At 58.9% G+C, this 14,745-nt stretch overlaps 1 protein-coding gene across 2 annotated transcripts; it reads right to left on the bottom strand.

Moving 5' to 3' along the window:
• Window positions 1–654: 654 nt before the first annotated feature.
• Window positions 655–12,245, bottom strand: AMPD2 (adenosine monophosphate deaminase 2). 2 transcript variants are annotated; one of them, XM_080800125.1, is made up of 18 exons: window positions 11,770–12,245; window positions 6,748–6,878; window positions 6,398–6,528; window positions 5,937–6,005; window positions 5,725–5,836; window positions 5,287–5,473; window positions 4,918–5,059; window positions 4,714–4,803; window positions 4,366–4,495; window positions 4,067–4,261; window positions 3,849–3,980; window positions 3,547–3,710; window positions 3,168–3,294; window positions 2,911–3,074; window positions 2,587–2,707; window positions 2,123–2,296; window positions 1,814–1,924; window positions 655–1,685 (listed from the first exon to the last, which is right to left on the bottom strand). In XM_080800125.1, exons 1-18 carry the CDS (start codon window positions 11,777–11,779, stop codon window positions 1,476–1,478), a joined length of 2,400 nt encoding a protein of 799 aa, XP_080656251.1. In that variant the 5' UTR covers window positions 11,780–12,245; the 3' UTR covers window positions 655–1,475. The 2 variants fall into 2 exon arrangements, with proteins under 2 accessions (XP_080656251.1, XP_080656252.1); XM_080800126.1 differs by lacking the exon at window positions 11,770–12,245 and adding an exon at window positions 10,760–10,865.
• Window positions 12,246–14,745: the final 2,500 nt, after the last annotated feature.

The raw sequence follows: 14,745 nt of genomic DNA on the forward strand, positions 1-14,745 counted from the left end.
CTTTCCCCCTTACTTGGGCAGCACATTCCAGCAACCTCTGTGCCCACGCGAGGAGGTGACCCGGAGACTGCACGTGAAACATGGACTGGAGCCAAGTCGTTTAAGCCTGGATCCCAAAGACAGAGGCCTGTCCCATCCCTGTAAGATCATGTGCCGGGGAGCCCGCAGATGGCCATGCCACACCTTCCCCATGAGGAATCAGCACCCCTGAGGGTAGGACCTGGAAACGGCATTTTAAACAAGTCCCCCAGAAGAGCCTCCTGTCCCAAGTTTGAGAACCACTGGCCTCAAGTCTGCTTTTGAGTGCGGATTCCCACATTGACCCTGTGGTCCCGAGAGGCTGGAAGTAAGGAAGTAGGAGATGGAGGGGATACCAGTCCTCCAACTGGTATGACAGGAATGTGCCCCAGACCTGGAGCCAAGTGCCCACTTCAGAGGGGGCAGGCTGGACGGGGGCCTGGGGCAGCAGCTGTGTCCCCGGTGGGCCTCGCCTGCCACCCAGCTTCCTTAGTCCGTTTCCATGGGCACACACACACACCAGCCAAGCACAGTCGCTCCCCTTGGGACCTGCTGTCTCTGGATCTGTGATGCTCCTGGATCCTCCCTCCACCGCCATCCCTAGAGTTCTCCCTCTCTGAACAGAGATCCCACCTGCCTCATTACTTAAATAATCTTTATTTCTCATGCACTAGGAAAGATGGGATTGTATGAAACACTGCATTTCACAGCAAAGGCCTCGGTCCAAAACACAATGCAGAGGGCCAGGTGGATTCAGGTCTGGTCGAAAACTCTGGGGACCGTTGTGGGACTCCCACCCCCAGGGCTGGTGACAGATGCAGGACCCTCCAGCTGCAGTGGCCCCAGACACAACACAGGGCAGCTGCCCCCTCCCACAGAGGCACAGGAAGCTGACACCAGAGGAGCATGTGGACCAGAGAAAGGACAGAGGAGACTGCTAGGCAGTGACGTGGGGGAAGCGGTGGTCCAGTGCCTCCGAGGCGAGGCCCGAGTCCAGGCTGCCAGGGCTGTGACTGAGCTCTCCGCCCCGCCATGCTTGCTAGAGCTGCCTGAGCGCCACAGATGCCCTGGCAGATCTGCAAGGGCCCCACCCACCTGGCTCTTCAGCCACACACACAGGACAACATCTGCCCAGGTGGGACCCCAAAGGCTGGAGGGGCCAGCCCCCTCAACCATCCCAAGCCCCTGTGGACACCGAGACACCCACAGGACAGCCAGGCTTCAGAAGTTCCCGGGACAGGGCCACAGGCAGGGCAGCCATCAAGTCCCGAGTCAAAACAAGGGCAAAGCAGACTCTGGGCCCCACCTTCCTGGAGATGGCACAGGGACACATACATGTTGGAGACATGCAGGACAGAACAAAAAAGAACAGACGCATGCAGACATGACGGAGGGGAGGGAGGGGAAGAGAAAACATGGTCGAGGTGCTGAGAGGCGGGGGACACAGCGGGCTGGGCTCACTGAGGCCCCGGGCTTGTTGTGACCCCGCTCTCCTCGGGGATGGTCTCCAGCATCTCACTCTGGACTGCCTGTGTGATGAGCGCCAACTCCTGGCACAGAGTCTCATAGCGGTAGCCCACTCGGATGTCCGGCACGTTGGTGCGACGGATATCATTGCCCTCGGGGCCCTCCTTGGTATAGTTGGGTCCCAGCCAGTGGCTCTTCACCTGCAGTGAGCAGGGCTGTCAGGCAGGGCTGCAGCCCCGAACCACCCCAGGGCCAGCCCCCGGGGACCTTCCCAAGTGCACAGGGGAGGAAAAGGGCCGGCACCAGGCTCCAGGTAGGGGGGTAGTACCTTGTGGGAGAAGCCGCTCATGAGCACGCTGTTACGGGCCAGCTCACACATATCGCAGGAGCTGAGCTTCCACACCTGGGTGGCGATGCTATACTCCTCCATCAGTGGCTCCTGCACAGGCCAGGGGCCCTCAGGAGGGTGCACGTGGGCCTGCCATCCAGTCCCCGCCCACCTGTCCTTGCACCACCCGCTTCTGGGCGGGATCTGCCACAAGATGTGCCACACTCCACCAGCGGGGGGCAGCACCAGCTCCGAGACCCAGGGGGCTGCATGCCCTTCGCATCCCAGGACCACCTCCCAGGCTCTGACCTTGGTGAAGTGGAACTGCAGGGGATCATCGGTGGACAGCGAGACCATGAGACCGCGGGACAGGTACTCGGGTAGCGGGTTCCGGTGGTAGCTGAGGAAGAGACTGTTGTTGCTGAGCGGAGACATGGCGATGCCAATCTGGGCCAGGTAATACAGGTACTGCAGCACTGGGGCCTGGGTGGGCAACAGTGGGGGAGGGCCCATCAGGTGGCTTCAGGTCAGGAGGACACCTGGTTCTGGAGGGTACAGGCTGCAGGAGGAGGGGGTGGGGAGCCTGGGCTGGGCCTGACGTGTAGAGGTCATTTACAGCCAAGATCCGAAAGAGGCCCACGGTGTGGAGGCTGGGGTGTGCAGGGGGCCAAACTGGGGGTTTGGTGAGGAGGAAGATCAGTTGCTCAAGAGGCTTGAAGGGCTGAAAGGAAGGTGAGTGACCAGGAGGGGAGGCTGGGGGTGCAGACCCTGACCTTTCGCAGAAGCAGCCCGTGAGAAATGTTCTCGGCCAGCATGAAGGCCGACACCAGGTGGTGGATGGGCCCAGCTTCCCCACAGTGTGGCCTCAGCACAAACGTGTGAAAGCCCCTCTGCCTGGGGGTTAGAGAGAGCGTGTCAGCGCCCGAGCCCCGGCTCCCAGGCCCTGACCCGGTGACCCTGTGGACCTGGGACAAAAGGCCAGGGGCAGATTCTTGGCTATGAGGGCTGAGCCCGGAAAGAACTTGCTGGGTCCAGGAGTGGGGGCATGGGTGGGTCAGGGCTCCGGGGAGCAGACGCCGTGCTGGCGGGACGGGCACCTGCGCAGGTGGTTCAGCGTGGCCATGTTGGCAAAGGTGTAGTACAGGTAGTAGGCGTAGGGTGGGTTGTCCTCCTCTACCCATGCTTCGGGGAGAGGGCTCTCCAGGTTGAAGACGTGATTCTCGGGCTTAGACTCATCATCCACACTGTCAAAGCCATCCACCTGGCACGGGAGCCCGGGGTCAGGCCCAGAGCTGCAGCTCCCCCAACCGAGGCAGGCCCCCTTCCTCTCCCCTGCCCCGTGCAGCGCCCTCACGTGCTCCAAGAACAGGTGCAGCTCCGGGTGGCTGGCAGGGTGCACGGTGGCCTCAAAGAGCGGCAGGAAGATGTTCTCCAGCATCTCCTGGAAGTTGGCCAGCTGACCCTTGGTACGGTACACGTCGCTGCAGGAAAGACGGACACACACAGGATGTGCGGGTCAGTCAGCATGGGAGCCTGGCCTGCACTCACAGAACCGCTTCTGCACGATGCCAGGTGGGCCAGGCTGGGCGGACCACAAGCGGAACCAGGGGGCTCCCCTTCCACTCTGATGTGGCTTGGCAGGGAGGCCCTGCCATCCCAGGTGGGCAGGAGGCAGGTGCCATCCCCTTGAACTCTGCCTCCGCATGCTCCCTCCCGCCCCAAGGGACACTCACAAGAGGCGGGGCACTTGCACGAGCCAGCGCACGTTGGGAGAGTGGACTCGGTGCTTCACAGCCCAGCACGCCAGCTTGTCCCACTCGTCCCTCGAGCGCCCATAGATGGAGAGCCGCAGCTCTGCGTTCTGGTATTTGCTCTCCTCCAGGTCTGACATCACCTCCTGAAAGACATGCGGGGGATAAGGAAAAACCATCCCGCTTATCCACTCATGACACCGGGCTCCCGTGAAGTCAGGGGAAGGGCTGCCCAAGGCTCATGCTGACCCTGCCCATGGGCCTGGGCGGTCCCTCCTCCTCACCTTGATAATGTGGGCAAAGTACTTTCCAGAAACCCTGTTGTCGGTCTTGATGAAGATCTCTCGGAGGACAGACTCCCCAATGGGGTTGTATTTGGCATTGAACTTGTCGAATCGATGGAAGGTGTTCCTGTCCTGGGGAAGAGGGGTAGGTCCAGGTCACCCATGCCCGCTGGCCACACTCTGACCCAGCCCCTCAGCCCTGGGCCACCAGGACGGACCGCGTGCATGTCCAGCGTGTCCACACTCAGGTCATATGCAGTGAGATTCATGCTCTCAAAGACCTCCCGCAGCGTCTGCTCGCGGCCCTGCTCCACGTGCACAATCTCCTCCAGGTGTCGCTTCATCGCACGCTTGATGAAACGCAGCAGGTGCTTCTGGTTCATGCAGGACGAGGCATGGATGTGTGTGTCCACCTGGGGTGCAACGGCAGGTGAATGGCCACTGGATCCCCCGGAGGCCAGTCCACCAAGGGAGGCCGGGCGGGGGTGCAGGGCCGGGCCCGGTGGGGAGGCCCCACCTTGCGGATGTTGTAGAAATCCCGGTGTGGCACCTTCTTCTGGGCGGCCAGCTCCTTCATCTCGTTGAGCAGCACATGCATCTGGAACTTGGAGCTCAGGTACTGGAGCCGGCGATAGCAGAAGGACTTTCTGGGGAGGGACAGAACACGGCTGAGGCTCTGGGCCACGTGCGGCAGGGGAGAGGGTGGGGAGAGCACTAAGGCCGCTCGTGGGGCAACAGATGGGGGGAAAGTCTGGGTTGGTAACTGTGAAAGGGTGCGAGGGGACGGCAGGTGTGTGTGGCAGGGCTGGGGCGGGATGGTCCAGGCTGGAAGGGAGCGGAGAGTCTGGGCCTGGCAGGAACTCACATGGGGCCGTTGATGATCAGAGCCATGAGCACATTGACGTCCGCCACAAATTCCTGCAGGTCAGGGTACGGCAGCTCCACCTCCAGGCAGCTGGCAGGTGCGGGGAGCTTGGGTGAGGGAGCAAGTCGTGCCCTGTGGGCCCTCCCCAGCCAGTGCAACCCCCATACAGCTCCCCCCCCACCAGCACTCCCCACACCCGCTTACTGCTCATCGGGTTCCCTGCGGGTGTAGACATGCACCACGCCCTGCACCATGCGCAGACCCAAGCCCAGGTCCCCAGGCATGGTGCTTGGCTCACAGTACTCATAGGGGTGCTGCTCCAGCGCGGGGGGGTGCACCGGGGCATCTGCGGGGCAGGGAGGGCAGAGTCAGGGCTCTTCTGGACCATCTGCTGCCCCGCCCAGAGGCCCCATAGAGGGGGAGAGCTCCTGCCCCTGCCTCCACCCACCATGAGCCAAGAGGCTTGCATGAGCCTGGTGGGAGGGCAGGGGGTGAGAAGCAGGCAGGGTGGAGGTCCCCAGGGAGTTGGGGACATAGGGGTGCTTGGAGCAGGGCAGGGAGGGGGGGTCCCACCAGCAGACACAGGGGTGTCGGGGCCCTGCTCGTAGGTCCGTGTCTCCAGAGGCTTCTCAGCCAGCTGCTGCAGGTACCGGCGAGTGGTGGGGCAGAAACTCTGCAGAGAGAGGGCCATGTACTTCTCCCGGATGAAGAGTGCCCGCACCACGCTCTTGGCTGCGTCCAGCAGGTCTGTGAATGGCACCTAGAGACAAGGACCTGGGGTCACTCTCCCTGTTCTCAGACCCAGACCAGGCTCACCCTTGCCTCCTCCCTGAAGCCTTGACCCTGGAAAGAGTGCATCCGCTAGCTCCCAGCCACAGATCCCCTCCCTCTCCTGCTTTTGGAAAGAGAAATGCCCTCTCTGAGCCACACCTAGCTCCCAGGCTGGGGGAGCCCACTGGGACACATGGGGATGACGGGGGTAGAGAGACCCAAGGCCCTGCCCACACTGACCCCACACTTCTCCTCGCCGGAGATGGTGACCCGCTGAAATTCCCGCTCTAGCACCACATCTCGCTCCCGCAGGCCCCGGTCGCCTTGCCCCTCACCCTGCTCCTTGTAGAGCCTAAAAGGGGTGAGCACAAAGGAGGGGGGCTGGAGCCCGCAGCAGGACAGGCCCCAGCCCCACATCCCCACATCCCTCCGCGCCCCTCCACCCTCCTCACTGGAGGTCTGAAGCACTGTCTGTCTTCAGGAAATCTTGCTTGGCCCGAAGCAGGATGTCTGGCTCCAGCCTAAAAGGGAGAGGCACAGGAGGTCAGGCCAATGACAAGGGATGCCCTGGCTCTCAGGTCCCTGCCCTGTGCTGGCTGCTGTGTACATGTTGTTCCTCAAGGCCCCCACGTTATGGATGAGAAAGCACACCCCGAAGCTGAGGGACATGTTCTAGGCCACACAGGTGGGTACCACACAGAACCAGGACCCAACAGCCGTACTCCAAAGCCTGTACTTCAGACCCCTGCTCTATGCTCCCTCTCTAGTGGGTCCCTCAGGGAGGACGGAGTGGGAAAGGGACAGAGACGGGGCTCTGAAGGTGTCCCAGTAGAGACAGAGGGACACTGGGCAGACTGCCCTGTGCCCCCTCCATGCCATGGCTGCCTGCTGGACTGTAGGGCTGGGGCCTTACTTGACATCCTGGCTGATCTGCCTCTCCAGGCGCTGCCTCCGCTCCTCCAGCTGCTCAATGGGGCTCTCCTCCGGAAACTCGTATGGGGCGCTGCGGAGCTCACTCTCAGCCAGGGAGCGGCTGAACAGCTCCTGGTAGGAGGGAAGGCAGGGTCAGTATGCCAGGCCCTCCCTTGCAGCATCTAGGGCTGGGGTGAGCGCAGCAGGAGCTGGAGGTACCTGGGGGAGGCTAGGGGTCAGGGCACAGCCAAGCGTGGAGTAAGGGGATGGCTGAGATGGAGGGATGTGGGGAGCAGAGACAGGACATGGGGACAGCAGTAGAGGGACACGGGGTGCGGTGCCAGGTGATACCTCGGCGATCTCCTTGCATTTGCCATCCATGGACGTGCGCAGGTCAAGTGGGAAGTGCTTGAGGCAGGGGGCAGGGCCTGGCAGGGATCGGGCCGACTGCAGCGGAGGGGCCCCCAGCCCACCCCGAGCCTCTGTGGAGACAGCGATGCCAGGGTCAAAGGGTGGAGGGCAGGGCCTGGGTGCACTAGAAGCCCGGGGCCCCCACGTGCCCCAGGCCTGTCCCAGAGAGAGGCCAGAGCCTGCAAGGTGGGCGGTGCCTCCTCAAAGGCCGAGGAGTGAGCCTGCCTGTGGCTCCCAGAGGACCTCACCTTCACCTTCTGGCACAGGGCCCCTCACCATTCCAGGCTCAGGTGTGGGGGTTCCTGAGGCAGCCTCTAGAGTTAGAGGATTCACTCACTCCAGGGGTAAGAATCCGAATTCTGCACTACGAAGTGCTGCCTCAGTGAGCAGGCGACCTCCTACTGGCAGGCACACACACACACACACACACACACACACATACCCCGGGTGCTCATGAAGGACCCAGTGGCCGAGCCAGCAATCCCCAGTCCACAGCTCCCAGAGCAGGCAGGCCGGCCCTGATCAGACCTGCTTCTGGACCCAATGACCCTCCTCCCGGAAACCCGGGGCCTGTGCCCGACATCCCAGACCTAAGGAGCACAGGCAACATACAGCTGCCACTTAGCTCTGACCTGGGCACCAGAAACCAAGAGAAGAGGACAGGAAGTGGAGGGCCTGGCTGGCAGCAGGAACCCTACCTCCTCCCCAGGGGTGTGCCCTCTCCCCCAGGACCCTGGGCTGCCAAGATGCAGCCTGGCCCCAGCTGGCCCCTCCCACTGCTGGCTGCCCCTCCAAAGGAGCTGCCACAAACAGTCTGCGCCACTCAGAGGCCCCAGGATCTGGGCCGGAGGCCCCAGGGAGGGCCCAGGGAAGGGAGGATCAGAAGCCAGGGCCTCTCCACATGGAAGGCTGAACTCCTCAGCTGCACCACCAGGACACAGGCACTAAAGGCCCTGAAGCTGCTAGTCTGGGGGGTTGCCTGAGCTCCCAGGCAACTCAGACCCTCCCTCGGCTACCAGCCCACCCTTCCTCCCCCTGCAAAGCTCTCCACACCAAACTCGGCTCTTCCAGCCCGCTCAGAAGGGGACTGCCTTCCAGCACCCTCCTTTCCCCATCTTAGGGATGGATTGGAGGCTCTGCCCAGGTAGTGTGCCTTAAAGTCTGTGGGCTCACTTCACGATCCTCCAGAGTTGGGTCCAGAGGCTGGACAAAGGGAAGCAGACGTGCCTGCCTTAGAACCAGGACCCAGCCCCCGCTCTCCCTGGTGCCAGCCTGGGTCCTACCTACAGAGTTCGGGCAGCTCCAGCCAGCAGCCCTAGGCCCCTCGCCCTCTGCTTTGCTGAGTGGAGCAGTAGCCAGTCCCCCAGGACAGCTCAGGGGCCGGCACGGGCTGTACCAAGTGCTGCTGCATGCAGGGGAGACCCTAGGATGACAGAGAGCAGGGGGCTAGGGAGGCCCAGGGGAGCCAGAAATCAAGGGAAGGAGCATCAGAGTTGGGAAATAAAAGCAAGCTCAGAAGGGAACAGCTTTAACCTATACGGTAAAAAGGCCCAGTAAAAAGGCCTGGCCTACAGGGGAGCCCCCAGGGGGGGTGGAGCAGGGTAGGCTGATACAGGGAGGGCCAGGGCTGAGCCTCCCACCCTCTGGAACAGTGAGCAGGTAGGGTCAGGGCAGCCCAGGAGTAGCGGGGGGAGAAAGGGAGGTCAGCAGCCCTCATCTCTGCACACAACAGCCCCAGGCCAGCCTTGTTTTGCTCACCAATGTCCCCTGTGTCCCTGTCTGTGGGGTCCCAGGGGACAGACAAAGCCTCTTCCAGGGAGAGAAGCTGGCAGGCAGTGAAGGAAGTGACTCAGTCCAGGTAGGGACCAGGTACTGAGCTTCTCTGCTGCCCATGGGGCCTGATCCATGGCTCCCCAGACCTCCAGTCTTCTTTTGAAGCCTATCATTGGGAACAAACTGTCCAGGAGGAAAAGTGTGGGAGATAAAGGACTAGAATCTGGAGGACTTGAGTCTGACTCAGTTTCCACTTACTAGTCTGTCTCTGCCTCCCGGAGGCTTCAAGTTCTGTCTATAAAGGGGTGATAAGCAGGGCCAGCCCTGTCTATATCCACCAACCGCCCAAGGCTCACAGAGATATGGCTCTGCAAGTGTTGTGTAAAACACCATTATCTGCGATTATGAACTCCTGGGACCCTCCAAAACACCTACCACATAGAGTCCAACCTACCAGAGAGGCCTACTGAGGCCCTGTGCGGGCCAGCACAACCAAACCGTGAAGGACAGGAAAGAGAACAAACTTGATGGGAGAAGAGACTGGGGGCAGGGAGGGGGACACTATCTAGTCCTTGGAAGAGGGCAGAGTAGGAAGAGGAAAGAAAGATGCGCACCTGCTCCATACCCAGAGTATAAGACAGAGCCCCAGGTCCTTGCCTGCCCAAGAACCCTGACCTTACACAACTCCTCCCTCCTAGCCCCCAGCAGGAGAGGCCACCCACAGAAGTCCAGGGCAGCAGGAACTGAACTGAAGGTCCTAATCTCACCCTCCCGTCTGAGCAGGGTGGCCCAGGATGTCGACAGAAACACTGGGGTGACGAGGACAGGTTCCAGCGGCCAGAGCCCTTCCTCCAGGCTGCAGGTCCCCGCACAGGGTTCACTAGAGGTGAGAGGCTCCATGCTCCCTGAGCCCAGGCCTAGAAGACCCAGCTTCCTGCCTGCTGTTCCCTTCCCCAGAGCATGCGCACTGCACCACACACACACACACACACACACTCCACCAAAAGCAAGAGGGAACTGCTCCCACCAACCAAGATCTTGCCTCCTCATCTACCTTCTGACCAGGAGTCCCTCACTCCCTGCCAGGACAGCCTCAGTCGAGAGGCAGAGACATGCCCAAGGCTTCAACCCCTAAGTCTCAGATGCTCTCACCGAGTGACCACCCAAAGATTATAGATCTAGCCCCAGGGGACAAACTCTCTGGAGGGCCCAGATCTAGGCATGGAAAACACAGACCCTCAGAACAGCCCTGACTTCTGGGCAGGATTTTCAATGGCATAAGAAAATACAGGAGATGGATGGGCAGGCTATAGGTACAGATAGCTGCTGAGGGGAGGGGGGGAATCCGCTGGCTTGACCTGGTCACCAAAATGGGGGGTGGAGGTGTCCTTCCTTAGCCACAAAGCCTGGGGGCAGCAGACGATAGGTAGATATCCCTCAGCTAGCAGACTCAGGCAGACTCAGGAGATGGACACAGCCACACCACGCTGCCTGCTCCGAATGGTGCAGAGATGCCTCCCAAAGCGGGAGCCAAACCAAAGGGTGCAGGAGCACACAAGCAGGCAGCGGCCCCAGCCCGAGCCCCCGAAACAGGCCTGGCCCAAGGACACCCCGTACTTCTGAGGAAGTCCACAGAAAAACCAGGAATGGACCAACAGCAAATGATGGATATGGTTGAGCCCCCAGCCCCCAGGATGCCCAGTAGCAACGAGTGTGCCCTAATATCAGAGCACCCTCCCCAGGAAGGGGATTCCAGATCTGGGGTCCTAGAAATAAGAACTAAGCACTAAGCCCGAGCCTGCCCATTAAAGACACAGCCGCCAGCAGTGTGGCCAGCCCACAAAAGCAGCCAGTCCCACACATCTCCCTCTCCATTCACACACGCTCCACATGCACACGGTCTTAGCACATCCGCACGCTGACACGTGTGCAAACACACCTCTTGCTGCACCCACACCTGCGCCCACTCCTTGTTACCGAGGGCAGCACCCCCAACACAGAAGCTGTCACCTTCCACCCCACCTTCCAAGCCAGCTGTCCCTGGGACGGAGGACAAGGAGGGGCATCACCCCAGAGCGGGTGCAGGTGCAGCCCCTCCCACACACACAGACAGACCAGTGGCCTGGGCTAGCGGTGGTCGGGTAGAGCCGGAGCCCTGGGCTAGGAAGCCCACACTCACCTGGTACTGCAGAGGAGGCCTGCAAGCTGACCCGCTTCTTAAAGGGATATTTGGCCTTGGGATTGCCGGGGCCAGATGGGTTGGATGCCATGGCTCCAGCCGTGGAGATGGCGGGGGGAGTCCGAGCCGCTCCAGCTGGGCCCGGCTCTGCCACATCCAACCCCTTCCTCCGCCCCGCCCCCAGCGGGAGTGACTGATGCAGGAAGCAGAAGCCCCGCAGGCGGAAGAGGCCCTGGCCACGATTTCTGATGTTGTCTAGGCAACCTCGGGGAGGGGGGCCTCCATCCCCGCCTCTTATCCCCTCCCTTCCCTCCTCAGACCCTGGAGTGACGCGACTGCTGCTAGCTGGGCCTGGGGGGCAGAGGTGGAGGGTGGAGGTTAGCAAACAAGATGGGGAAGGGCCAGCCCCCAGCACTTCACTGACCCCTTCAGAAGCCCTTGCCCCTTGCCAGGGCTCTGGGGCACAGGAGTCAAAGTCCGGGCTAGCTGGTCCAGCCGGCATGGGAGAAAAAAATAACAATAAACAGGAATCCAGCCCGAGCTCCCCCAAACTCAGAACACATTGTCTCAGAGCAAGCGTTCTCCGTGAAAACCCAGCCCCTCTGGGGCACAGTCCCTTTTTCTCTTCTCTATCAGACTCCCAGCCCCAGGGGTAGTCCAGCTCTGGGAGGATGGGGGTAGAACCGAGAATCCTGGCCCAGCAGGGAGGAGCCTGTCTTGGGAAAATTCCACTGGCCGGCAGAAGCTACCTTCTAGGACGGCAGGGAGACCAGGAGGCAGGGGCTTCTGGTGGGGGTTGGGGGGCGACGGCTAGAAAAGAGACTCCAACAACTTCAGACTTTTCTGTCTTTTCGCACTCAGGCTCTGCTCTCCCAGGCCCGCCCCAGGAGGAGACGGCCACCTTCCCTAGGTCTGCAGGCTGTGCTGAGACCCCCACCCGCTTGTCACCCTGGCCATGCACTTCTCCGTCCCAGAGACCCTCCCCCCAACAGACGCGCACATACACTCACCTGAGGTCATGCTGCCCGAGCCTGCAGGGGTACCGAGGAGGCTGCCCGCCAGGATCTGCCCAGCCGGGAAGCGGGGGTCGCAAAGGAGGGGAGGAGGGCTGGGACCCAGATCCTGGCCAAGTCCCTCGGAGGACCCCTGCCCCCGGCACGGATATGGAAGAAGGAAGGCAGTCTTTCAAAAATGCCCGAAGGCGGGAGGTGGGCCCTGGTAGACCTCGGCCGCTGCACGGACCTTTCGCGAAGACCCGGGAGTCCCGACCCCCAGCTCTCTGCTCAAGAGGCTAGTAGGCCACGTGCTTCCCAGAGAGCAGGACCCGGAACTCGTCTGAGCTTTTCTCCACACACTCTGGGTGTTCGGGATCGGACTACCGAGGCTAGACTGCGGGGGAGTCACGCAACAGGTGCGACCCCACCAAAGCCTTGCTAGAGCCAAGGAGCTTCTCCGACGCCTGAGGCCCCGCCAGATCCGAGGCCCCGCCCCCGCCGGGCAGGCCCCGCCCCCGCCGCGTTCCGCTTCCCAGCGCCACGTGGGCAGCCGCCACTCAGCAGTTGGCCGGCCCAGGTCTTGGGTAAGTCATGTGCGTCAGCTTCCTCATCCGTGAAATGGGGTGGTGTAATCGCACTCAGGGGAGTTACTGGGAGCATTGTTAAGCACCTTTTCGCGGTGCCTGGCATAAAGTCGGTGGCTAGTAAAAGATAACTAGTAGTGTCTCAAGATTAAATCACTTAAGTCCTATCCCGGCATTCTCACTCTAGGTAGACCGTTTTCTTCTGGCAGGCGTAGATAAACAGGGTGTGCCCTACAACTCTGGCTCCCCTTCCCGCATTTACTTATATATTTATTGGTTAAAAGCTTAGACTCTGAAGACAGAATGCATGGATTCAATTCCATACTCCTCCACCTACTTTGTGATTGACGTTGGTAAAGTTACTGGTCTCTGCTCTATTTCATCGGAAAATGACTGTGTGAGACCCTGCTTTGTATGGTGGTGGTGAAGATAAATGAGTTAATGTTAAGTCAAGTCCTTAGAACAGTGCCTGGCCTGTAATTACTATTCAGTTAATGTCTTATCCTGGCTATGTCCTTGGCCTTGGTTCCCTGTTGACAACCTCACACGGTAATGATCCTCCTCACAGCCTATAAAGAAGTGGAGTTTGAGGGGCGCCTGGGTGGCTCAGTGGGTTAAGCCTCTGCCTTCGGCTCAGCTCATGATCTCATGATCTCAGGGTCCTGGGATTAAGCCCTGCCTCGCATTGGGCTCTCTGCTCAGCAGGGAGTCTGCTTCCCTTCCTCTCTCTCTGCCTGCTGCTCTACCTACTTGTAATCTCTGTCAAAAAAAATAAATAAAATCTTAAAAAAAAAAAAAAAGTGGAGTTTGGGCTGTTTGGGGGTACTGCAGACACCCCACCCAGCTAGCACTCCACTTCCAAGTGACAGAGAATCCTACCTAAAGGGAACTTGAGGGGGGTGTGCCTAAGACCACTAGTATCTTCAGTGTGTTAGCAGCAATTAGTCTTTTTCCTATTTCTCCACCTTGTGGGAGCCCTTTGTCCCCCACACCCAGCTGTACTAATGCTGTTTGTCCAGCTCCTCCCAGTTCTCACCACCCCCACAGACAGATTCCTTCCCAAACTCTTGCCTCCTCCACCTCTCCCCAGGCTGGATTCTGGACCCTGAACCCTATTATCCCTGTATATCTGGTTTCACCTCTATTGATCTCTGCCTGCTGCTCCTCACCATGGACAAGCTCAAAAAACCATGGCCTCCACAGACCTGGGGGTGGGGCAGTTCACCTCACAAAGAAGCTACACAAGAAGGGAAATTCCATGTTTACCCATCAAATTAACAAAGATTAAGGGGGAAAAGTCCTAACGCAGGCAAGGGGGTCGTGAGATGGGACACACACATACTACTGGTGGGCACCACGAGCAACGTAACCTGTCTGAAGGCCATTTGGTCTTCAAGCGTCTTTAAAAAGTTCATTATTACTTGACCCTGTAATTCCACTTTCAGAAAATTGTTGTGCTGAAAAGAGCTGCCAGAAAAATATGCACAAATTTGTTCATCACTGCAATGTTTATCACATAGAAAAAAAAAAGTTGGAAACATTAAGGTCCAACAACAGGGGGGTGTTTCAATTTTGTCAGATGCACGCAATGAAATACAACCATTAAAAATTGTTCTTGGAGAAATTCTTAATGAGGTGGAAATGTTTATAATGTAAGGCTTGGTTTAAAAAAATGAACATAAAAATCTGTACATACAGTATGGCCCTAAATATGTGACATATATGCATAGAAAACAAACCACCAGAAGGTTTCCAAGTGGTTATCTGTAGGCAGTAGAATGGGGAATTATATTTATTTCCTTCTTTATACTCATCTGCATTTTAAAAATTGTCTACAATGCATATCCATTACTTTTATAATCAAGGGCATAGAAAACACAAATCTGTAATAGCCTCCACACCCCACCCCCAACAGACTCTCCTGGGTCTTAACCCCAGAATAAATTGGTCTTGGGATCTTTAGGAATTTTGAAGCCATTATGCCCTCAACAATGAGTAACAAAATAAATCTCGAAATTAAAAATCAAGCAGCAGGTAACCATGTAGAAGGTCATCTATATTCTGACAAAATGCAAATTTTTACATAGTTTTAAGGGGTGGTATCTTGTATTGGGCTAGGTCTCATTAGGATTCCCCCTTGATTCAGTCCTACCTACCTAATCAGTCCATAGGTGGCAATCCCTGCCCTCCTCCTCACCCAAGCAAACCGGTTCACTAGTCCCTTCGTGCTCCTCCCCAGTCCCACTGCAACACACCCTTCACCTGGTAACCCTCCCCTATTTCCAGGCCATTTGGTACACCATCCCTGCTTGGAAGTGTGTGCTGATTACAGCTAAGCATCGATCTCCCCACCTACACAACACCAGAAAAAAATCTCAGCGGGGTTCATGGTATACGTAGAACAGTT

The sequence above is a fragment of the Martes martes genome (assembly GCF_963455335.1).
Source record: "Martes martes genome assembly, chromosome: 4".
Classification (NCBI taxonomy): Eukaryota; Metazoa; Chordata; class Mammalia; order Carnivora; family Mustelidae; genus Martes; species Martes martes.

What these genes read in the sequence shown, in the direction of transcription:
- AMPD2 (XM_080800126.1), bottom strand. Translation starts at nt 10,850, where the DNA reads ATGGCATCCAACCCATCTGGCCCCGGCAATCCCAAGGCCAAATATCCC. An exon ending in GGCCTCCTCTGCAGTACCAG is followed by an intron (nt 6,879 to 10,759) that starts GTGAGTGTGGGC and finishes CTGTCTCCACAG; the next exon opens with AGGCTCGGGGTGGGCTGGGG. An exon ending in ACGGGCTGCTTCTGCGAAAG is followed by an intron (nt 2,297 to 2,586) that starts GTCAGGGTCTGC and finishes TTGCCCACCCAG; the next exon opens with GCCCCAGTGCTGCAGTACCT.